This window comes from Hydra vulgaris, chromosome 12, assembly GCF_038396675.1.
Source record: "Hydra vulgaris chromosome 12, alternate assembly HydraT2T_AEP".
Lineage (NCBI taxonomy): Eukaryota > Metazoa > Cnidaria > Hydrozoa > Anthoathecata > Hydridae > Hydra > Hydra vulgaris.
Genome location: NC_088931.1, coordinates 14,110,863 through 14,127,500, shown reverse-complemented (window position 1 = coordinate 14,127,500; position 16,638 = coordinate 14,110,863). Strand labels below are relative to the sequence as shown.

Here is a 16,638-nt window from a genome sequence, read left to right as displayed (position 1 = left end):
ACTTGTTAAATTGTAGATATAACAATAGTAGATATTATTTTATTCAGTGCAAATATTAAACATAAAATGAGTAACTTTAATCTAATTTTGAGTATATTCATTTTTAAACCTTATAATGGATCTTATCAAAAATGTTTGAATTTAACTTTTATAAAAGTTGTGTAAGTAACACAGTCCCACATCATAACCAAATTTTAACCACTTTAAAGTATTTTTTTTTATATTAGTACTTTTTTTTGGGCAGAAAAAAATATATACCATTTTATTCAAAAGTTTAGATATTCTTCTATACCCTTGAAAAATAAATTATAAAAAGTGTTTATGCGCTTTTTATGATTTTTTAAAAAATTATAAAAAGGGGAAAGAAAGAGTTATTCAATAATGCTCAAATTTTTTGGGAGTTAATTTAAACATACTTGCTTCAATTCTAGAGCGTTTAGTTTTTTAAATTCCTAATTTTTTTTTTCTGAACACAGGGGTGTTTTTATGTACTTTATAGTGCGACAAATGACTTTTGATTTGATTAACACAGTTAATAAATTAGTCAACACAGTAATTAAAATCAGTTTTAACTTTTAAAAAAATTTCTAATGTCATTATGTAATTGTAGCTCACATAAAGCCAGAATTAATGGATGGAGCAGCAGCAGGTGCCTGGGCTAAATGCCACTCAAATGGATGGATACATTGATTGTCTATTGTTTGGTTATTGATTTGTTTATTGTTTGGTTAAAAAAATTTGTTCAATATTCAGGGGCCAAAATAAGCTCTCTAGTTCTATTATTTTAGAGGTAAAATAAATCTCACACTAGAGTATTGAACTGATTAATGTTGCAAGAGAGAATGGTATAATTCTTCTGTGTTTGTCTCCTCATTGCATACATCAAGTGCAGCCCTTGGATTTGGCTTTTATGAACCCACTTAACATTTACTATGACCCCAATATTGAAAAATAGTTGAGAACAAATTCTGGGCCTGTGGTCACTAAATTTCAAATAGTAGCTACACCTTTTGGCTGAGCCTACTTGAAAGCTGCCACAATGACAAATGCCATAAATGGCTTTAGAAAAGCAGGCATATGACCAGTTAATAGAAATGTTTTTTCTGAAGCAGACTTTCTGGTAGCAGAAACTACTGATATTAATTTCATTGAAACAAACCCTGTTGCTGATACATGTGGCATGGCTGTTACTGGCCACCTCTGCGCTTTTGTCAGCTATCTATCTGTAAGTACCAGTCATCCAATGGTACCTATAACCCAAATATCTGCTTTTAGTAGCAATCTGAATGTTTCTAACGTCCATACAATTGCTTCTACAAGCCAATCATATTGATTTTACCAGCATAATATCCGCTTCTTCCAGCATTTTAACCACTTCTACAAGCAATGTTAATACCACATTATTTCAAAATTTATCTCCAAGGTTTATCATTTCAATACCAAAGCAGTCACTGCAAAGGAGACTATCATGATGAACAGTAAAAACTGCAATCCTGACCTCTTCTCCTTATAGAACCTTGCTTTTAGACACCCTAAGTAAATATGACCAAAATCCATCAAAAAATGGAAAAGGCTCAAACTGACAAACAAAAATATTTATGCATATATCCAAAAAAACGAAATTGCTAAAGCAGATGGATAAAACACTGCATCTAAAAAGAGGAAAATGGTAAAAATCTCAGAGGAAGACACTTGCTGTGTTTACTGTTAAGAAAATTACTCAACTAGTGTTGAAAATTAGTTTTCTTAAAGTGATTGCCATAGCTGGGTACATTACTTATGTGCTAGTTTAGAAGAAAAAGATAAAAGGCCAAGTTTTACTTGTGAACTATGCCTAGAGTCTACAACATATGTTATTGTTATTTTGTATACCCCATTTTGCCCCAAGTATGGGGCAAAATGGTTTTTTTCCAAAGATTTTTAAATTTTAAATATTTTTTTTTTGTTTAATGCTATTGACTTTTTCTTTTGTCAGGTAGTAGTTTGTGTTGTATTTTGTCTTTTAAAAAAAAATTGTTTTTTTAATCATTATTTTTGTCAGTTTTTTGATGAATTTTCCTTAAGTACCCCACTATGCCCCAATTTCCCCTATTTAGATAAGTATGAAGATAAATACTCTCTTTACTTCAAACGCCAATACAAAAAAATACTATTGATTAAAAAAGATAAAAATATAAATTCTAAGCCTTACCTGTTTGTCATTCTGGTTTAAACCTTGACTTTAAAATAAAATTTAAATTGTATTAAAAGGTTTCAAAGTTTTTTTGATTTACAACTGGGTACATTTTTTTAGTTATTTGATACTTTAGATATACACATGGTCGTGTTTTGGTTTCTTTAGCTGATGGCACTGTTGCTATATTCCATAGGAAGCCAGGTTTGAGAATTAACATTTGTTTACTGCTCAAATGAAAAAATTATTTTGGGGTATATTATAAATCTTGCGTTATTGCTTGTATGTTATCATTTATCAAGTGATATTCTAAATTAACTATAGATTATTTTAAAAGTTTAAAACTTTTTTTGTATATATAGATGATCAAGGGGTTTGAGTAACTATCATTTTTGTATATATAGATGGTCCATGGGATTTAAGTAACTATCATTTACTTGATCTTGGTCGTCCTCATCATTCTATTAGATGCATGACACCAGTTCATGATCGCGTGTGGTGTGGTTATAGAAATAAAATCCAAGTTATCAATCCAAGAACCATGAGGATAGAGGTAATCATCTAGGTTACATTTTATAAATTAAAATTTAGGATAGCTGTGGTTTTTATTTTGTTAAATTAAATGTATTTAGTTTTTAGTAAATGAATTTAGCTAATAGGTGTACCCTCAAAAACGGAACTACAATAAAACATTTAAAAAAAGTTTTTTTGAAAAATCAAATTAAGATTATTTTGACTAATGCACATTTAATATTTAATATATATATTTTTTTATCAATTCTTTTCTGGTAATCCTTTAAAACAAACTGCATTCAATCTCCTTTTAGTTGAGCTCGCAAACTACTGTACTACCTCTGTAGTGATTTTTTTTAAGCAGTGCTTGGTTCTTCCAATTAATATTTGAAAAATTTTTGCTTCCCTCTTTCCCTTGCAGATAAATTTTTCAAAAACTTTCACTGTTTTGCAAAGCAATAACATTTTTGGCATAATGAGCTGAAGCTCAGACAAAATAAAAGTCAGGCCAAAAAACGTAATTGTCATTAGGATATTGTTCACGTATAAACGGAATCAAAATAATATCAATGCAATCTTTTTGTATGTATATTTGTTAACAGACTAGTCAGATTGCTTAATTACTGGTCTTTGCACTTGAGGGCTGGAGAAGCATTCTTGGTGTCACTGGAGTAATACCCATCATGCCAACAACTGTGAAATTCGACAAGTAAAATAAGATTCGTCATCTAAAATTAAATTTTTGTTAAAAAAAACATTTTAAACAAGCTTTTTATACAAGCATCCGCATTTATAGCGACAGCTCTTTGCTGTTCAGACCATTTTGCTATTGATTTCTGGTGACGATATTTGATTTTTGTCTTTGTTTTTAACAATTTATGAGTGTGTGTGATTGAAATTTTAAATTTTTTGGCTCCTTTTTTTATGGTTGCATTAGGAATATTGACAAAATAAGCAGCAAGTTGCGTTTACTTTTTGTATTTTTGTGCCATTTCTTTCTTTTTTTAATTTTTTTTTTTGTACTTAGTCCACTTTCATATATTTTAATGCATTTGTTTTTGGAATATTTTTCCGCTTTAAAATGATTATAAGTAAATAGTTATCCTCGTGTAATGTTTTTGTAGAACTAGTACACGTGCTTTCTTACATCTTCTTTTTTTTAAGCTCACTTTTGTCTAAAGAAAAATTACTTTTGAATAATACATTTTTTGTTGTTGTTGTTGTTGTTGAGATATTTCTGGCCTTGTTCTAAATAAAAAATGCTTAACGCATAAACCTGAAGATAATTTGACGTCATAAAATTTTCTTTATTTCTTTTTTTTTAAGACTTTTTTAAATTACTGCAATAATATTAATTACCGCAAAACGAGTTAAATATTATTTAACTCGTTTTAAATATTATTTAACTCAATTTTGTTTTCTGCTTTAGGCGTACGTAACGCGTGCGCTAATTACCGTCAGCCTAACGTTTTAAAACAAGGCATGATATTTTCTAGTTTACATAAACGTAAAGTCATGTGTTATTATGTTAACATTTGCACATAAGCCATTATATTTTGAGAGAACACCCGTTGTTTAATTTTTTAAATCTTTTTTTTTTTTTTTTTTTTAATAGATGGTTTTTATTTACAAAATTTGAAAAGTATAAAAATGTACTTTGTTGCACCGGAAACTTCATTTCTGGACTATTTTTATTTATTTATTTTTATTTTTATTTTTACTATTAGGAAATGTTAATTTTCTTTCATTTTGTTTTTTAATATTAAATAATTAAATTTAATAATACACTTTAAAAGTTTTATTAATATTGTTATTATATTTATTATAATATTATTGTATGATTTAAAAAGGAGAATAAATATCTTCTTGTTGTTGTTGTTGTTGTTGTTGTTGTTGTTGTTGTTGTTGTTGTTGCTTATTAACTTCGTATTAAAAAAAATGTCGTTAACTACAAACAATTTTGTTTTCTGCTTTAGGCGTACGTAACGCGTGCGCTAATTACCGTCAGCTTAACGTTTTAAAACAAGGCATGATATTTTCTAGTTTACATAAACATAAAGTCATGTTATTATGTTAACATTTGCACATAAGCCATTATATTTTGACAGAACACCCGTTGTTTAATTTTTTAAATCTTTTTTTTTTTTTTTTTTTAATAGATGGTTTTTATTTACAAAATTTGAAAAGTATAAAAATGTACTTTTTGTTGCACCGGAAACCTCATTTCTGGACTATTTTTATTTTTTTTATTTTTTTTTTATATATAAAATAAGACATTTTCTGTTTTCCACAACCATAGTTAAAATTACTTTAACTTTAAAAAATAAATAGTTTTAAATGTAAAAAGAATAGTTGATACATTAGGACTGTAAAATAAATAAAATATTGATCTTGACTTAACAAAAAATCATTGAGGTCTACCATTGGTCCAATAATGGTCTATAATTTTTGTCATTTAACTTTAATTATTATCATAAATTTAGTTATCCAGGTGTTCTAAATGGTTTTTTTGAAAACAATTAGACACAACTTAGCAACTTATATGGTTTTTAGAGTTTTTTGTATTTATAGAGTTATATCTACATGAGTGAAACAACTTTTACTTCTATTATGTAAATGGTAAATAATGATATATGTGATTTTTATTTAAATCAAGTTCAAAATTATTATAGAAATCTTTTGATGCACATCCTCGTCGTGAAAGTCAAGTTCGCCAACTTGCTTGTTTTGGTGATGGTGTTTGGGTGTCTATAAGATTAGATAGCACGTTAAGGTTGTATAATGCTCAGACTTTTCATCATTTGCAAGATGTAGATATTGAACCTTATGTCAGTAAAGTTTTAGGTAAAATCATTTTCGGGGGCATTTTTTATTTTCGTTTATAAGTGTTAGTTTAAATATACATCATTCCATGATGTTTGTTCTGTAATGTGTTAACGTATTCTATAATGTGTAATGTTCTGTAATGTATAATTATACAAAATGTTCCTTACTAATTTTTGTCATTATTTGCATTTGTTATGTTTGTTTGTTATTTATATTTTTATATTAAATTTAAATTTTGTTATTACTTATTTCAGCAATGTAAATATCATTTAGGAACTGGTAAGTTTGGATTTTCATTTGTACGCATTACAGCATTACTCATTACAAATGATCGACTTTGGGTTGGTACTGGAAATGGAATTATTCTATCAATCCCTTTAATTTCTGCACAGCTTAGCAATGAAAAGGAAACAGAAAATACAATCGAAACTGTAGATTCTTCTGATTTGAAGAGTTACAAATCTACTGGAACTGTTTTTATGCCTTACTGTTCGATGGTAGGATTTCAAAATTGGTATTTATTAGACATTAAACAAATTTAGTTTTTAATTATATAAAAAATTTAATGTATAATTATATAAAAGTATATTATTCTAAAAAAAAAAAAATATATAAAAATTGTTTTTTGTGTTCAAGGTTAACGCTCAACTTTCATTTCACGGGCATAGAGATTCTGTTAAGTTTTTTGTGGCTGTTCCAGGAGCAGCTTTGAATATTGAAGCTGCTAAAGCCTATTCAAATGCAGGTGCTAGGCCTCCCAGTCCATTAAACACAACTGCGAAAAGATCTCTTCCGAACAGCAGTTTGCTTGTCATGAGCGGCGGAGAAGGTGAATATATTTAGTATTGATTTATTAACATATTTAACATTTATTTATTAACGTATTTAGTATATAAAGTTTATTTCTTTACATTTGATACTCTGAATTTACTAATTTTAGAATCTTTATGTGTAATCAAATTTTTATAGGTTATATTGACTTTCGTGTTGGAGACGAAGAATTTGATGAAAATCAGTCATCTAATGACGGAATGATTATGTCTTCCAAGGTTATTACCGTTGAGAGAAGTCATTTGTTAGTATGGCAAGTTAGTAAATAGGTTGACTTTACTGCTATCTTAATAGTCTATCATAGTTTTAAAAGAAAATATTATTCAAATATATTTTGCATGTTTTAATTAAATCATGCAATAATCATCGGCTGTTATATTGTGCAAAAATTTTAAGTTTCAAATGTACTTACAAACTTGTACTTTTATTAATCTGTATTTAGTTCTCTATAATCTTTTTGCTCTTATTGATGTAAAAATGTGAAGATTTGAGTATATAATTAAGCTAATGGATATAATAGAGCTAGATTATTATAGCAAATAAATAATCTGTATTTAGTTTTTACTATTGTAATTTTTTTTATGTCGAAGTTTAAAATTTCAATGTAAATTTGTAGTTTTTTTAGGAATGTAATCTTAAAATTATATATATATATATATATATATATATATATATATATATATATATATATATATATATATATATATATATATATATATATATATATATATATATATATATATATATATATATATAGTCTTTTTACTTTTTTATTTAACGTAGTTTTTTTTTTTCTTTTTTTGAGTTTTTAAAATAATTTTTAAATATTTAAATTGGTTTTTACATTTGTTATGCTTTGCAAAATATTTTTTTTTTTTGTTATTATTATTATTTTTTTTTTTGAAATTTTTAAAGTCGACTTTCTGTTTAGTCCGTTTTAAAATGCAGTTTTTGTTTTCTTGTTGTGAAATTGAAATTTTAATATAAATAAAAAGTATGTTTACTATGTTTTACTTTTAAGTAGGGATTTGATGGATGTAACAGAGTTATTCCTTTTTTTGATTTTACTAATTTTTAATAATAATTTATTTTCACATTTTTTAATAACTAAAAATTATGCGAAGCATTTGAGAGTTTGTACAGCTTCCTGGTTTATTTTTATTATCAAACTTTATTTGATTATAAAAAATGTCAGTTTCATCTATTTCATTTAAGTTCAAATTTATTTTTAAAAATTTTAATTTTTAAAATAATTTGGTAAATTTAGTAAATTTTGTTTTAAAAAAGTTTATCTTTTTTACTATTTTTTGATTATTAAAAATTTTAATTTACCGATTACAGTGTAGTGAAAGACAAATTTTGCGTTAAAAAATCATGGGTAACTTCTTATCTCAGTTGGATCGAAATATATTGGCAAAAGCTGCAGTTGCTGATTTAGGTATCCAATGGGTTGGTTGCGCGGCGGCTTTATTGTTTAAAACAGAGAGGTTTTATGATTTAACAGGATCTTCGACGTTTCTTTACATGACGTGGGTTACTTTAACATGGGCTAAAAGAGGATCAATACTACCAATTTTTCCCCGTCAAATAATACAAAACGCATGTGTTTCAATTTGGGCCATACGTTTAGGAACTTATCTTTTTTCTCGTATTCTACATGACGGCGAAGACAGGCGTTTTCGTAAAGCTAAAGAAAGCCCAATGTTGTTTTGGACATTTTGGACAATTCAAGCTTTATGGATATGGACGACTCTCCTACCTACAATGATGCTTAATATAAAAAGTCACGATAAACCATTGGGTATGCGTGATTATATCGGTTGGGGAATATTTGCAACGGGCTTTTTAATAGAAACAGTTGCTGACAGTCAAAAATCTCGTTTTCGTGCTGATCCTGAAAATCGCGGAAAGTTTATAGATAGTGGTTTATGGAGCTTATGTCGACATCCAAATTATCTTGGTGAAATTTTGCTATGGAGCGGATTATTTTTGCCAGCATCTTCTGTACTTCGAGGAAAAGAGTTACTCAGTATTATATCTCCAATTTTTGTTACCTTTTTACTTACTAATGTTAGTGGTATTCCGATACTTGAGCAATACGCTGACAAAAAGTGGGGAAATCTAGTCGAATATCAAACTTACAAAGCTAAAACAGCCAAACTAATTCCGTACGTTTGGTAATGTAATTAACATTTATTGTTTTGCTTGTTTTTTGTTTTAGATTTTTTTCCGTTGTATGAAATGTGTTTTTAATATGAGACTTATTTTTAAATAAATTGACAGAAAATATCCTTTTAAATTTGCTTAAATTTTTTTTCTTGCAAATTAATTTTTTTCTATCAGAATTTTTTTTTTTTAATAAAAAGTTTAATTGTTTTGTAAAACAACTAATATTTACAGAAATAAAAATATATAATTTTCAAGGAAAATTAGATAAAAGTTTTTTTTTTTCTTCAAAGGTTTTTCCTGATCTAGATTCCATAAAAAAATACCGTTAAAAATTTAACACCTCTTAGCGTGCATATGAATATAACTATTAATTTTTTATTCCATGGAGACTGAATAATATTTAAAGTTGAAAATTTTGAAGAAAAAATTTTCGCTCAAGATATGTCTTTTTCGACTTGGTTTATATCGTGTTTTCTTATCTTATTTTATACTAAAGCATTTGGAGGTAAGCGCGGTTTTAATGTTTTGTGATTACGCTTGTTTATGTGCTATATAACTATATTTTTTTTTTGCTTATCAAATCTATCAGATATTTCTTTTTATTTCTGATACTTTTAGATGAGAATGATGCTATTCGTAAAGTTGGCATTCCTTACTTTCAGTTTGTAAGAGCACCTATTATTCAAAACTTGATTGAGTTTATTAAAAATGTTGATCCCAAAATATCTTCGAATATAATCCCTGCGGATGCTGCGTTTGTTCAAACTATTGCATCAGTTGAAGATTCTTTACTACAATTAGCTATATTTTTCGAAAATCAAACGGTGTTAACAGATATATCTGATATATCAACATATAATGGCGGACTGGGTAATAGTTTTTAAGTATCTTTTTAAAAGGGTTAAAAAGTAAGTATCATAAATAGAAGCAAAAAATAAATACACAAATAGAAATTATTTTAAATTACATACACAAGTAAAAAAAAAAAAGTTATGCACAAGTAACAAAACAAAAAAAAAACTACACAAGTAGAAATTTAAAATATATTTCGATACTTATTCTATACTTAACTTATTTTTGTCACATTTAATTATTTGGCTATATATTAATTAATATATAATTTTAATGCAATTTATATATAAAGGCAGAGGCGTAGCTACCGCGGAGCAGTTGGAGCAAATGCTCCAAGCGCACAAATTAATTAAAAATTGTGGCGCAAATTTTTTTTTTTTTTGTACTTTTTTTAGATAACCTTGAAAAAATATACAAGGATCTTGTCATTTCACAAGCAAATGTAGTCAGAAAGTCTGCTAGCAACCCCAATCTAATTTATGAAATGACTTAGATTGCATATGTACTGTGCAAGAGAATCCTCTACGCAGGAGAACATAGTTTTTAATGAAATGTCGCGTAAATATCTTAACTTAATCACATTCCACTTTTTGAATAAAATATCTAATGATATATTTTTAAAAACGTCATAAGCAATTAAAGCATTTCAAATTAAAGAAAAAAAGTTCTAAAAATTATCAAGTCTTATTAGCCAAATTCATTTCAGAGGCCTGGTCTCAAAATTAATTCGATGTAGGGAAAAAAGTAAAAAATTATTAAAAAAATCAACTAAACAATACTGTCGCTGCTACTATTAGCTCTTAATTCATCATGATTAAAAACTAAATGATTAAAAAGATACTTTCGAGGAATTGCGAAAGAAAATGCAAATGTATTTACGTTTTTTAAAGCTAAAAGAAAAAAAGGAAGCCTAATAGGCTATTGAATATTGAAATTTCAGCTGCTTGACTATCTAATTTACTTGGTTTTTTTGGAAAACTTTTAAAGTTATGTTATATTGATATGTTTTTTAGAATGTTCTTTACACCAGACCTAAGCCATTTAGAAAATATTCAAAAAGGTAAATTATTTGAAAACTTCTTTCTAAAGCAAAAGTTGAAAAATACCATCAACAATAAATATGGTTGTAGCCCTGATAAATTAGATCTATCAAGAAGTTTGTTAGACTAGAAAACTCAAGATTGTGTTAATTGGGTTGGGCCATGAACAACAAGTAGAAAATTTTCTTCAATTTTATGTTCAATGCCAGCTACAGATTGAGTGTACAGATGCAATACATCAAACATTTTTAAATTAAACAAATTAATACCTTATTAGTAATTGTTGAAGAAACAGTAAATTCAATATATGATTAAAAGAAAATGAAAAAATGAAATTATCTTGAAATCAAGTTTTGCAATCTAATTTTGTTATGTTAAAAGTCAAATTTGACAATCTGGTTTTGTTATGTTAAAATCATTAAGAAAATTTCTAAAAAACTTAAAGTTTTTTGTCATTGTAATTTTTTCGAGATAAAAGCAATTTTAACATTTCGAAAATTTTATTTTTGAATTTGTTCCTTTTATAAAAGGGTTCCTTTTATAATTTTTATAACAATAATTTTCTCTTTTCTGAATTTTATTTTTGTTTCTTCATATCACTTTGTTTTTATGATTGATTCAAATTTTATTTTAGCTAGTCAGTTTTTTTTGCATCTTTTTTCTTTTTATTTAACTGAAATAATAATGTCTGGCAAATTGTTTGTATTAAATCTCTCTTTTTATAAACTTGTTTTAAACAACTTCATATAGGTTTTTTGTACACTTTCTGATCTTGGTAAACGATAGTATTTGAGCAGACCATTCGAATCTTTTGATTTAAAATTTTTATAAAGCAGAAGCACAATACAATTGAAGCGTTTTAAAAATCTAGCCAAAAAAAGTATAAATATTAAGATGTGGAACACTTGCTGATACTTTATCAAACTGAAAAGCTACCAGTTTTATTTTTTTCCCTACATTGTAAACATAAGTGTGCCGACCGCGTCTAATGAATTTGGCTAATTTACAGTTATTTTATAGTTATTTTTTTATGTTGTGTTTTTCGAAGCAACAGTTGTTAAATGTCTAGATTAGAATTGAATTAATAATGCCTAGATAAGATTTAAAAAAAATTATTTATAAGAATTAATAAATGTCTAGATTAGATTAACAATTCTTAGTATATTTGCAGGATTTAATATAATAAGGATTATAATATTTGCAGGATTTAATATAATAAGGATTATAATATTGCTACAACAAATAGCAACAAGCAGATAATCTGTTTGTTATCCGCAAAAATGCTTAAGCAATTAAATGATATCTTAAAAGTTTTATATAAGTTCCTGGTCAAACTAACGTTTTTTAAGAACGTAATAAATCTATTGCTTAAGAAATAGGGGGAGAATAAAATAGAAATCAAATTGTGCAACTTAAGTAATTTGTATATGTATATACGTAATATAAAATTATATCAAGCAGATAGTTTTATGAACTTCTCTTGATACTTTCAATATGGGTTGTATTATTGTTTATATTTTTGCAACTGAAGAGCATTTTTCTAAACAAATCTAGATCTAATTTTTGTGAAATTGAATTTGGGTAACTTTAACTTAATTTAGGAAAAACAGGTAGAGGATCAGAGAAATACTAGGAAAAAATCAGAAAAATTCACCTTAAAATATTGGCCCTTAAAATATTGACACCCTGTTAATGCAAGAAACGATTAATTTATTAAATTACAGTTTTTAAAAGGTTTCAAATCACATTTTAAAACTTCCTATTTTCAAATCGCAAAACATTTTAACTTACTGTTGGAATAATTATACTAGAAACACTGTAACACTATTTAAAACTATTTTCAGCTTCGTATTCGTTTTCCAGCTGGTTTAACATACCTCTCCAGATTGTCTAACATACCTCTTTGAATAAATACGAGTCCGATACACTTTTTGATTAGTCTGTTCCAGTGGGCATGGTAATTAAAATGATGTTTTTTGAATGTTTAAAAGACATTAAGAAACGTCCTTATTATGTCCCCCATTGGGTAAATTAACTAAATTACTTACAAGTAGATAAGCGCAATGAACAACGTTTCAAAGTTGAGTTGTATTATAAAGTAATAGGCATAATGATAATCAATTAATCTAATAAAAATATTCTGGAAGAATCGAAGGTGTTACTATTGGAATACCCTTCCGACATTTGATCTAGTTTTTGGCTTTAACTGCTTTGATTTAAAGTTTGCTTCTATGGTCAATTAAAAGAATTTGCTTCTATAAGCCAAATTGCTGAACTACTTTTAGTCTCATGTAGTTTCGCTGACATTATTGCACCATACTTCATTTTTTTAACTTTACCAATGACGACAGCTACAGCAGAACGAAGTTTTTCAAAACTGAAATTAATAAAAAAAGATTTAAAAAGCAGCATATCACAACACCGTCTAAGCTCTTTGGCCATTATATCGATTGAGAAAACAATAGCTTGTCAACTTGATTTGGATAAAGTGGTTGATCAATTTGCAAAGGAAAAGGCAAGTAAAAAACAATTTTAAACTTTGTGCTAGAAATTAGAAAAGTCTATAAATTTTTAATAAGTTTCATTTTAAATAAATTGTTATTTCTATAAAAATATATTTTGGACAATAAAATATTTATTTTATTGTCCAGATTAGAAGAATGTAAACATATACGGGAACACCAATAAGATGACTAACGCATGGCTTTTTCCAAAGAAAGACGTGTAATGCTAAATGCTATTTTGAAACAAAATTGCTAACCTAAATCTTTACTTTACTTCTGCTGGATTATTAGCATCAGGATTACCAACTATACTCATTTTGGTATCTTCAACTTAAACATTAGGAACATATGAGGTTTTTCTATTCCATATTGTATATAACCCCTATGATTTAAACACAATTTTTTGTAACTGTTTTCAACTAACTTCAAGAAAAGAGGGGGCTCGCCAAATTTTCTTGCTCCAAGCGCTAAATATGTAGCTACGCCACTGTATAAAGGAGATTCTTTCATATACATTAAAAAGATTTTTTCATATAAATTAAAGAGAGAATTTTTATAAAGATCTGTTACAAAAACAACAAGCTCGGACAAATTCGTAGGATCGAATTTGTTTACTTTTCGTCATTAGTTTGTTTATGTATTTTTAATAATTTAATTTATTTTAAGTAGGACAACGTCTATTTTGATTAGTGCAGTTATTAGTAAGTATTAAATGGTGATAGTTATAAAATAAAAAAAAGCTTTTTAATTCAAATTTTTTTAAATTCATTCTGTTTTCGTATAGGGTAGATTAGGTTATTATGAGCACCTTAAGCTAAAATTGGAATATTTCAAAAATAATTATGCTGGATCCAAATTTTTTGCAAATAATCAATATTTAGGCATCACTACTCATTATCCACTTAGATATTTGGACAACTGAAAGTTTTTCTTAAAAACACAGAGGTTTTAAAAAAGTAGCATAAATGCTCATATTACCCAGAACACTTGGTTATATGAGCACTTTAAATTAGCGGGAAAAAATAAGATTAATTAAGTAAAAAAATACCAACCTGACAATTAGAACTAATTTTCGGAATTTAATGATTCGTTATTAACAAAATTTATCATTAAAAGATCAAATTTTAAGCCACTTTTTATTAAAACAATACTATTCTGTTTTCCGCAACAAAAAAAAAAAAAATTAGTTCGCTGTTTCTTCAATTTTATTAACTCAAACCTTTGAACGATAAAAATTCAAATTTTGTGAATTTAAATTAAAAAAAATATTTAGTATTGTTAAAATATTAAAATTTTTTACAATGTTTGGTTTTTATTTAAAAACCAGTTAAAACCACTGCGATTTTAGGACTTTATACTACTGGGTAATTTATGCATGCTCATATAACACAAAAATAGCATCTTTAAATAAAGTCAAAACTAAATGTTTCTATGCATTGTTTTTCAAACAAAAATGGAACAAATTTCTAGCTAACATATTTTTCTTTAAGAAAAAAATAAATTTCATTATTTTGGCAGCAAAATTTCGCGCCGCAGATTTACTCATGCGTGATGATATTATTTTAACAACGCAAAAAGTTTAATAGCATTTTAATTAGATGATAACCGCTAATTACTACATATAATTACTACATATATAATTACTACATATAAATTTAGGCTAATTATACTGGTTTCTGTTATCACCATATTAAGTCGATTCAAAAAATAGAAAGCAACTTTAACTTCACTGCTTACGTCTAAGAAATCTTTAAGTATGCTCATATTAATAAGGTGCTCATATTACCCTAATCTACGCTATATTTATGCATTTGTATGACAATGAATTATGTGTGCTTTAGTATATCACACACAAGAAAACACCATTAGATGGCTTTTATATAAGTTTAGAAGACTCCTCCGTTTTGTTTTACTTTCAAAAAGTTTTTTTTAACAATGTTTACGATTTTGGGTTATTTCTTTTTAAAAATGGCGATGAAAAGTATAACAATATATAAAAATGCTTTTTCACAAAAACACCCCATTAACAACCTATTGACAGTAATTGTGTCAAAGAACAATGTTTAAACATTTTTATTAGTGTTTTTTCATATATGAAAATTAGCTTTTTCCTAAGTCATTACCATGAATAATTTTGATCTGAAAAACTTCTAATAAATAATCTTTATCATTGACTTCTTTGAATCCTATATCATCTTATTACAACTAACAACTTTTTTCCTAAAGGACAAAAACTGTAAAGCTTATTTATGTTAAAAGCGTTCAATTGTCCAAAGTGAAATCGGCAATCTATGGTAAAATTAAAATAGATCGACTCCACCCAATTATTTGTTATGTTCCTGAACCAAAGTTAAGCAATTAATTTTAATAAACTACTTATGTTATAAGCACCATCGCCTTGTCTTGTCAACTGATTGTGGTTCATAATAGTTAGTAATTATTTGAACACACCTACTTTCATGCGATAGAGTATCTGTTAAGCTACTCTTAGCATCAACTTAAAAACCTGAGGTACCGAAAACATTTTTTTAAGATCTTTTTCATCTGGCAAATGACAACCTTTTATAAGGTCTGATCAAAGGATGACTGTTACTAAATATTCTTTTTTCTTTTATAGAAAGAAGCAATAGTATGAAAGAAAACCAGTTATCAAAAAAAAAATATTTAAGTTTTTATTTCTTGGTAAAAACAACAAAAAAGTTTCATGATAGTGTTTTAATCAATCTCTGTACCAAAGAACCAGAACATTCTTTGAGACAGAATTCAAAAAAGTTTTTTAACTCTAGCTTACATATTTATTGGTATTGTACTGATAAATTATGTTTTATTTTTAAAGGAATAGTTTATTCATCAATTAAGTATTTAATATCAGGTTCAATTAAAATAAATTTAAAAAAGTTGGTTTAATTTGTATTTTAATGTTTAACTTGCTTAGACAGTTGTTAGTTGTGTGTGTGTGTGTGTGTGTGTGTGTGTGTGTGTGTGTGTGTGTGTGTGTGTGTGTGTTTGTGTGTGTGTGTGTGTGTGTGTGTGTGTGTGTGTGTGTGTGTGTGTGTGTGTGTGTGTGTGTGTGTGTGTGTGTGTGAATATATAAATTAACTTGTTGTGAAGAAATTTAACTTCATACTTTTAAATATCACCACAACAATACTTAAAAAAAGAATCAACTGACTTACAAATTATAATAGATACGGATCAGATATTCTTAATACATTATCTTATGTATTAGTTACCAAATCGTCATTAAAGAGAAAAGTATCAAAATAAATCTTCTAAAGATAAAATGATTTCTTTTACTTTTTTCTTGAATCAAAGAAATTTTCTTGAATCATTCCATTCAAAGAAATAATCAAAATTTTTCAAAATCAATTTTTTCTCAAAGAAATGCTCCTCAAAATGAAATTTTCATTATTATTATTATATTGGGTATTATTTCATAGATGGAAATTTTATTTTATTTTATGAGTTATATAGAATACAAAAAGAAACAGGAGACGCGTTGGTTTCAAATCTTTACATAAAAAAAATTATCTTTTAAAATATTCAGCTAATAAATATTAGAAATTTTAAAAATAAGAGAGGCATTAGCAAATCTACCTTTAAAACTGATTAGACGAGCAACAGTTTCTGTTGACGAGAAGGAAGAAACAGTAAAGATTTATTGGTATTACCCCAGGCGATCTTTGCATAATTTAAATGGCATTGGATGGAAGAGAAATATAATAGCTTT

The 16,638-nt window shown here is 26.9% G+C and overlaps 3 protein-coding genes across 3 annotated transcripts in view; all 3 read left to right on the top strand.

Annotated features, from left to right (window-relative positions):
- Positions 1-6,952, top strand: part of LOC101241516 (C-Jun-amino-terminal kinase-interacting protein 4) — a 45,349-nt gene extending 38,397 nt beyond the window's left edge. The window contains exons 18-23 of the mRNA XM_065812270.1: positions 2,310-2,377; positions 2,578-2,726; positions 5,359-5,530; positions 5,786-6,009; positions 6,149-6,341; positions 6,482-6,952. Of these exons, the coding sequence (XP_065668342.1) occupies positions 2,310-2,377; positions 2,578-2,726; positions 5,359-5,530; positions 5,786-6,009; positions 6,149-6,341; positions 6,482-6,612 (937 nt within the window). The 3' untranslated portion in view covers positions 6,613-6,952. The remainder of the gene's footprint in view (positions 1-2,309; positions 2,378-2,577; positions 2,727-5,358; positions 5,531-5,785; positions 6,010-6,148; positions 6,342-6,481) is intronic.
- A 708-nt stretch (positions 6,953-7,660) lies between these two features.
- Positions 7,661-8,646, top strand: LOC100203306 (uncharacterized). Its single transcript, XM_065812269.1, has one exon. It carries the CDS (start codon positions 7,718-7,720, stop codon positions 8,522-8,524), a length of 807 nt encoding a protein of 268 aa, XP_065668341.1. The 5' UTR covers positions 7,661-7,717; the 3' UTR covers positions 8,525-8,646.
- Positions 8,647-8,802: 156 nt separating this feature from the next.
- Positions 8,803-16,638, top strand: part of LOC101237879 (uncharacterized) — a 69,853-nt gene continuing 62,017 nt past the window's right edge. The window contains exons 1-2 of the mRNA XM_065812267.1: positions 8,803-9,017; positions 9,131-9,382. Of these exons, the coding sequence (XP_065668339.1) occupies positions 8,954-9,017; positions 9,131-9,382 (316 nt within the window). The 5' untranslated portion in view covers positions 8,803-8,953. The remainder of the gene's footprint in view (positions 9,018-9,130; positions 9,383-16,638) is intronic.

Bases quoted from the DNA above. Each gene is read 5' to 3' on its own strand.
- LOC100203306 (XM_065812269.1), top strand. From the start codon at position 7,718: ATGGGTAACTTCTTATCTCAGTTGGATCGAAATATATTGGCAAAAGCT.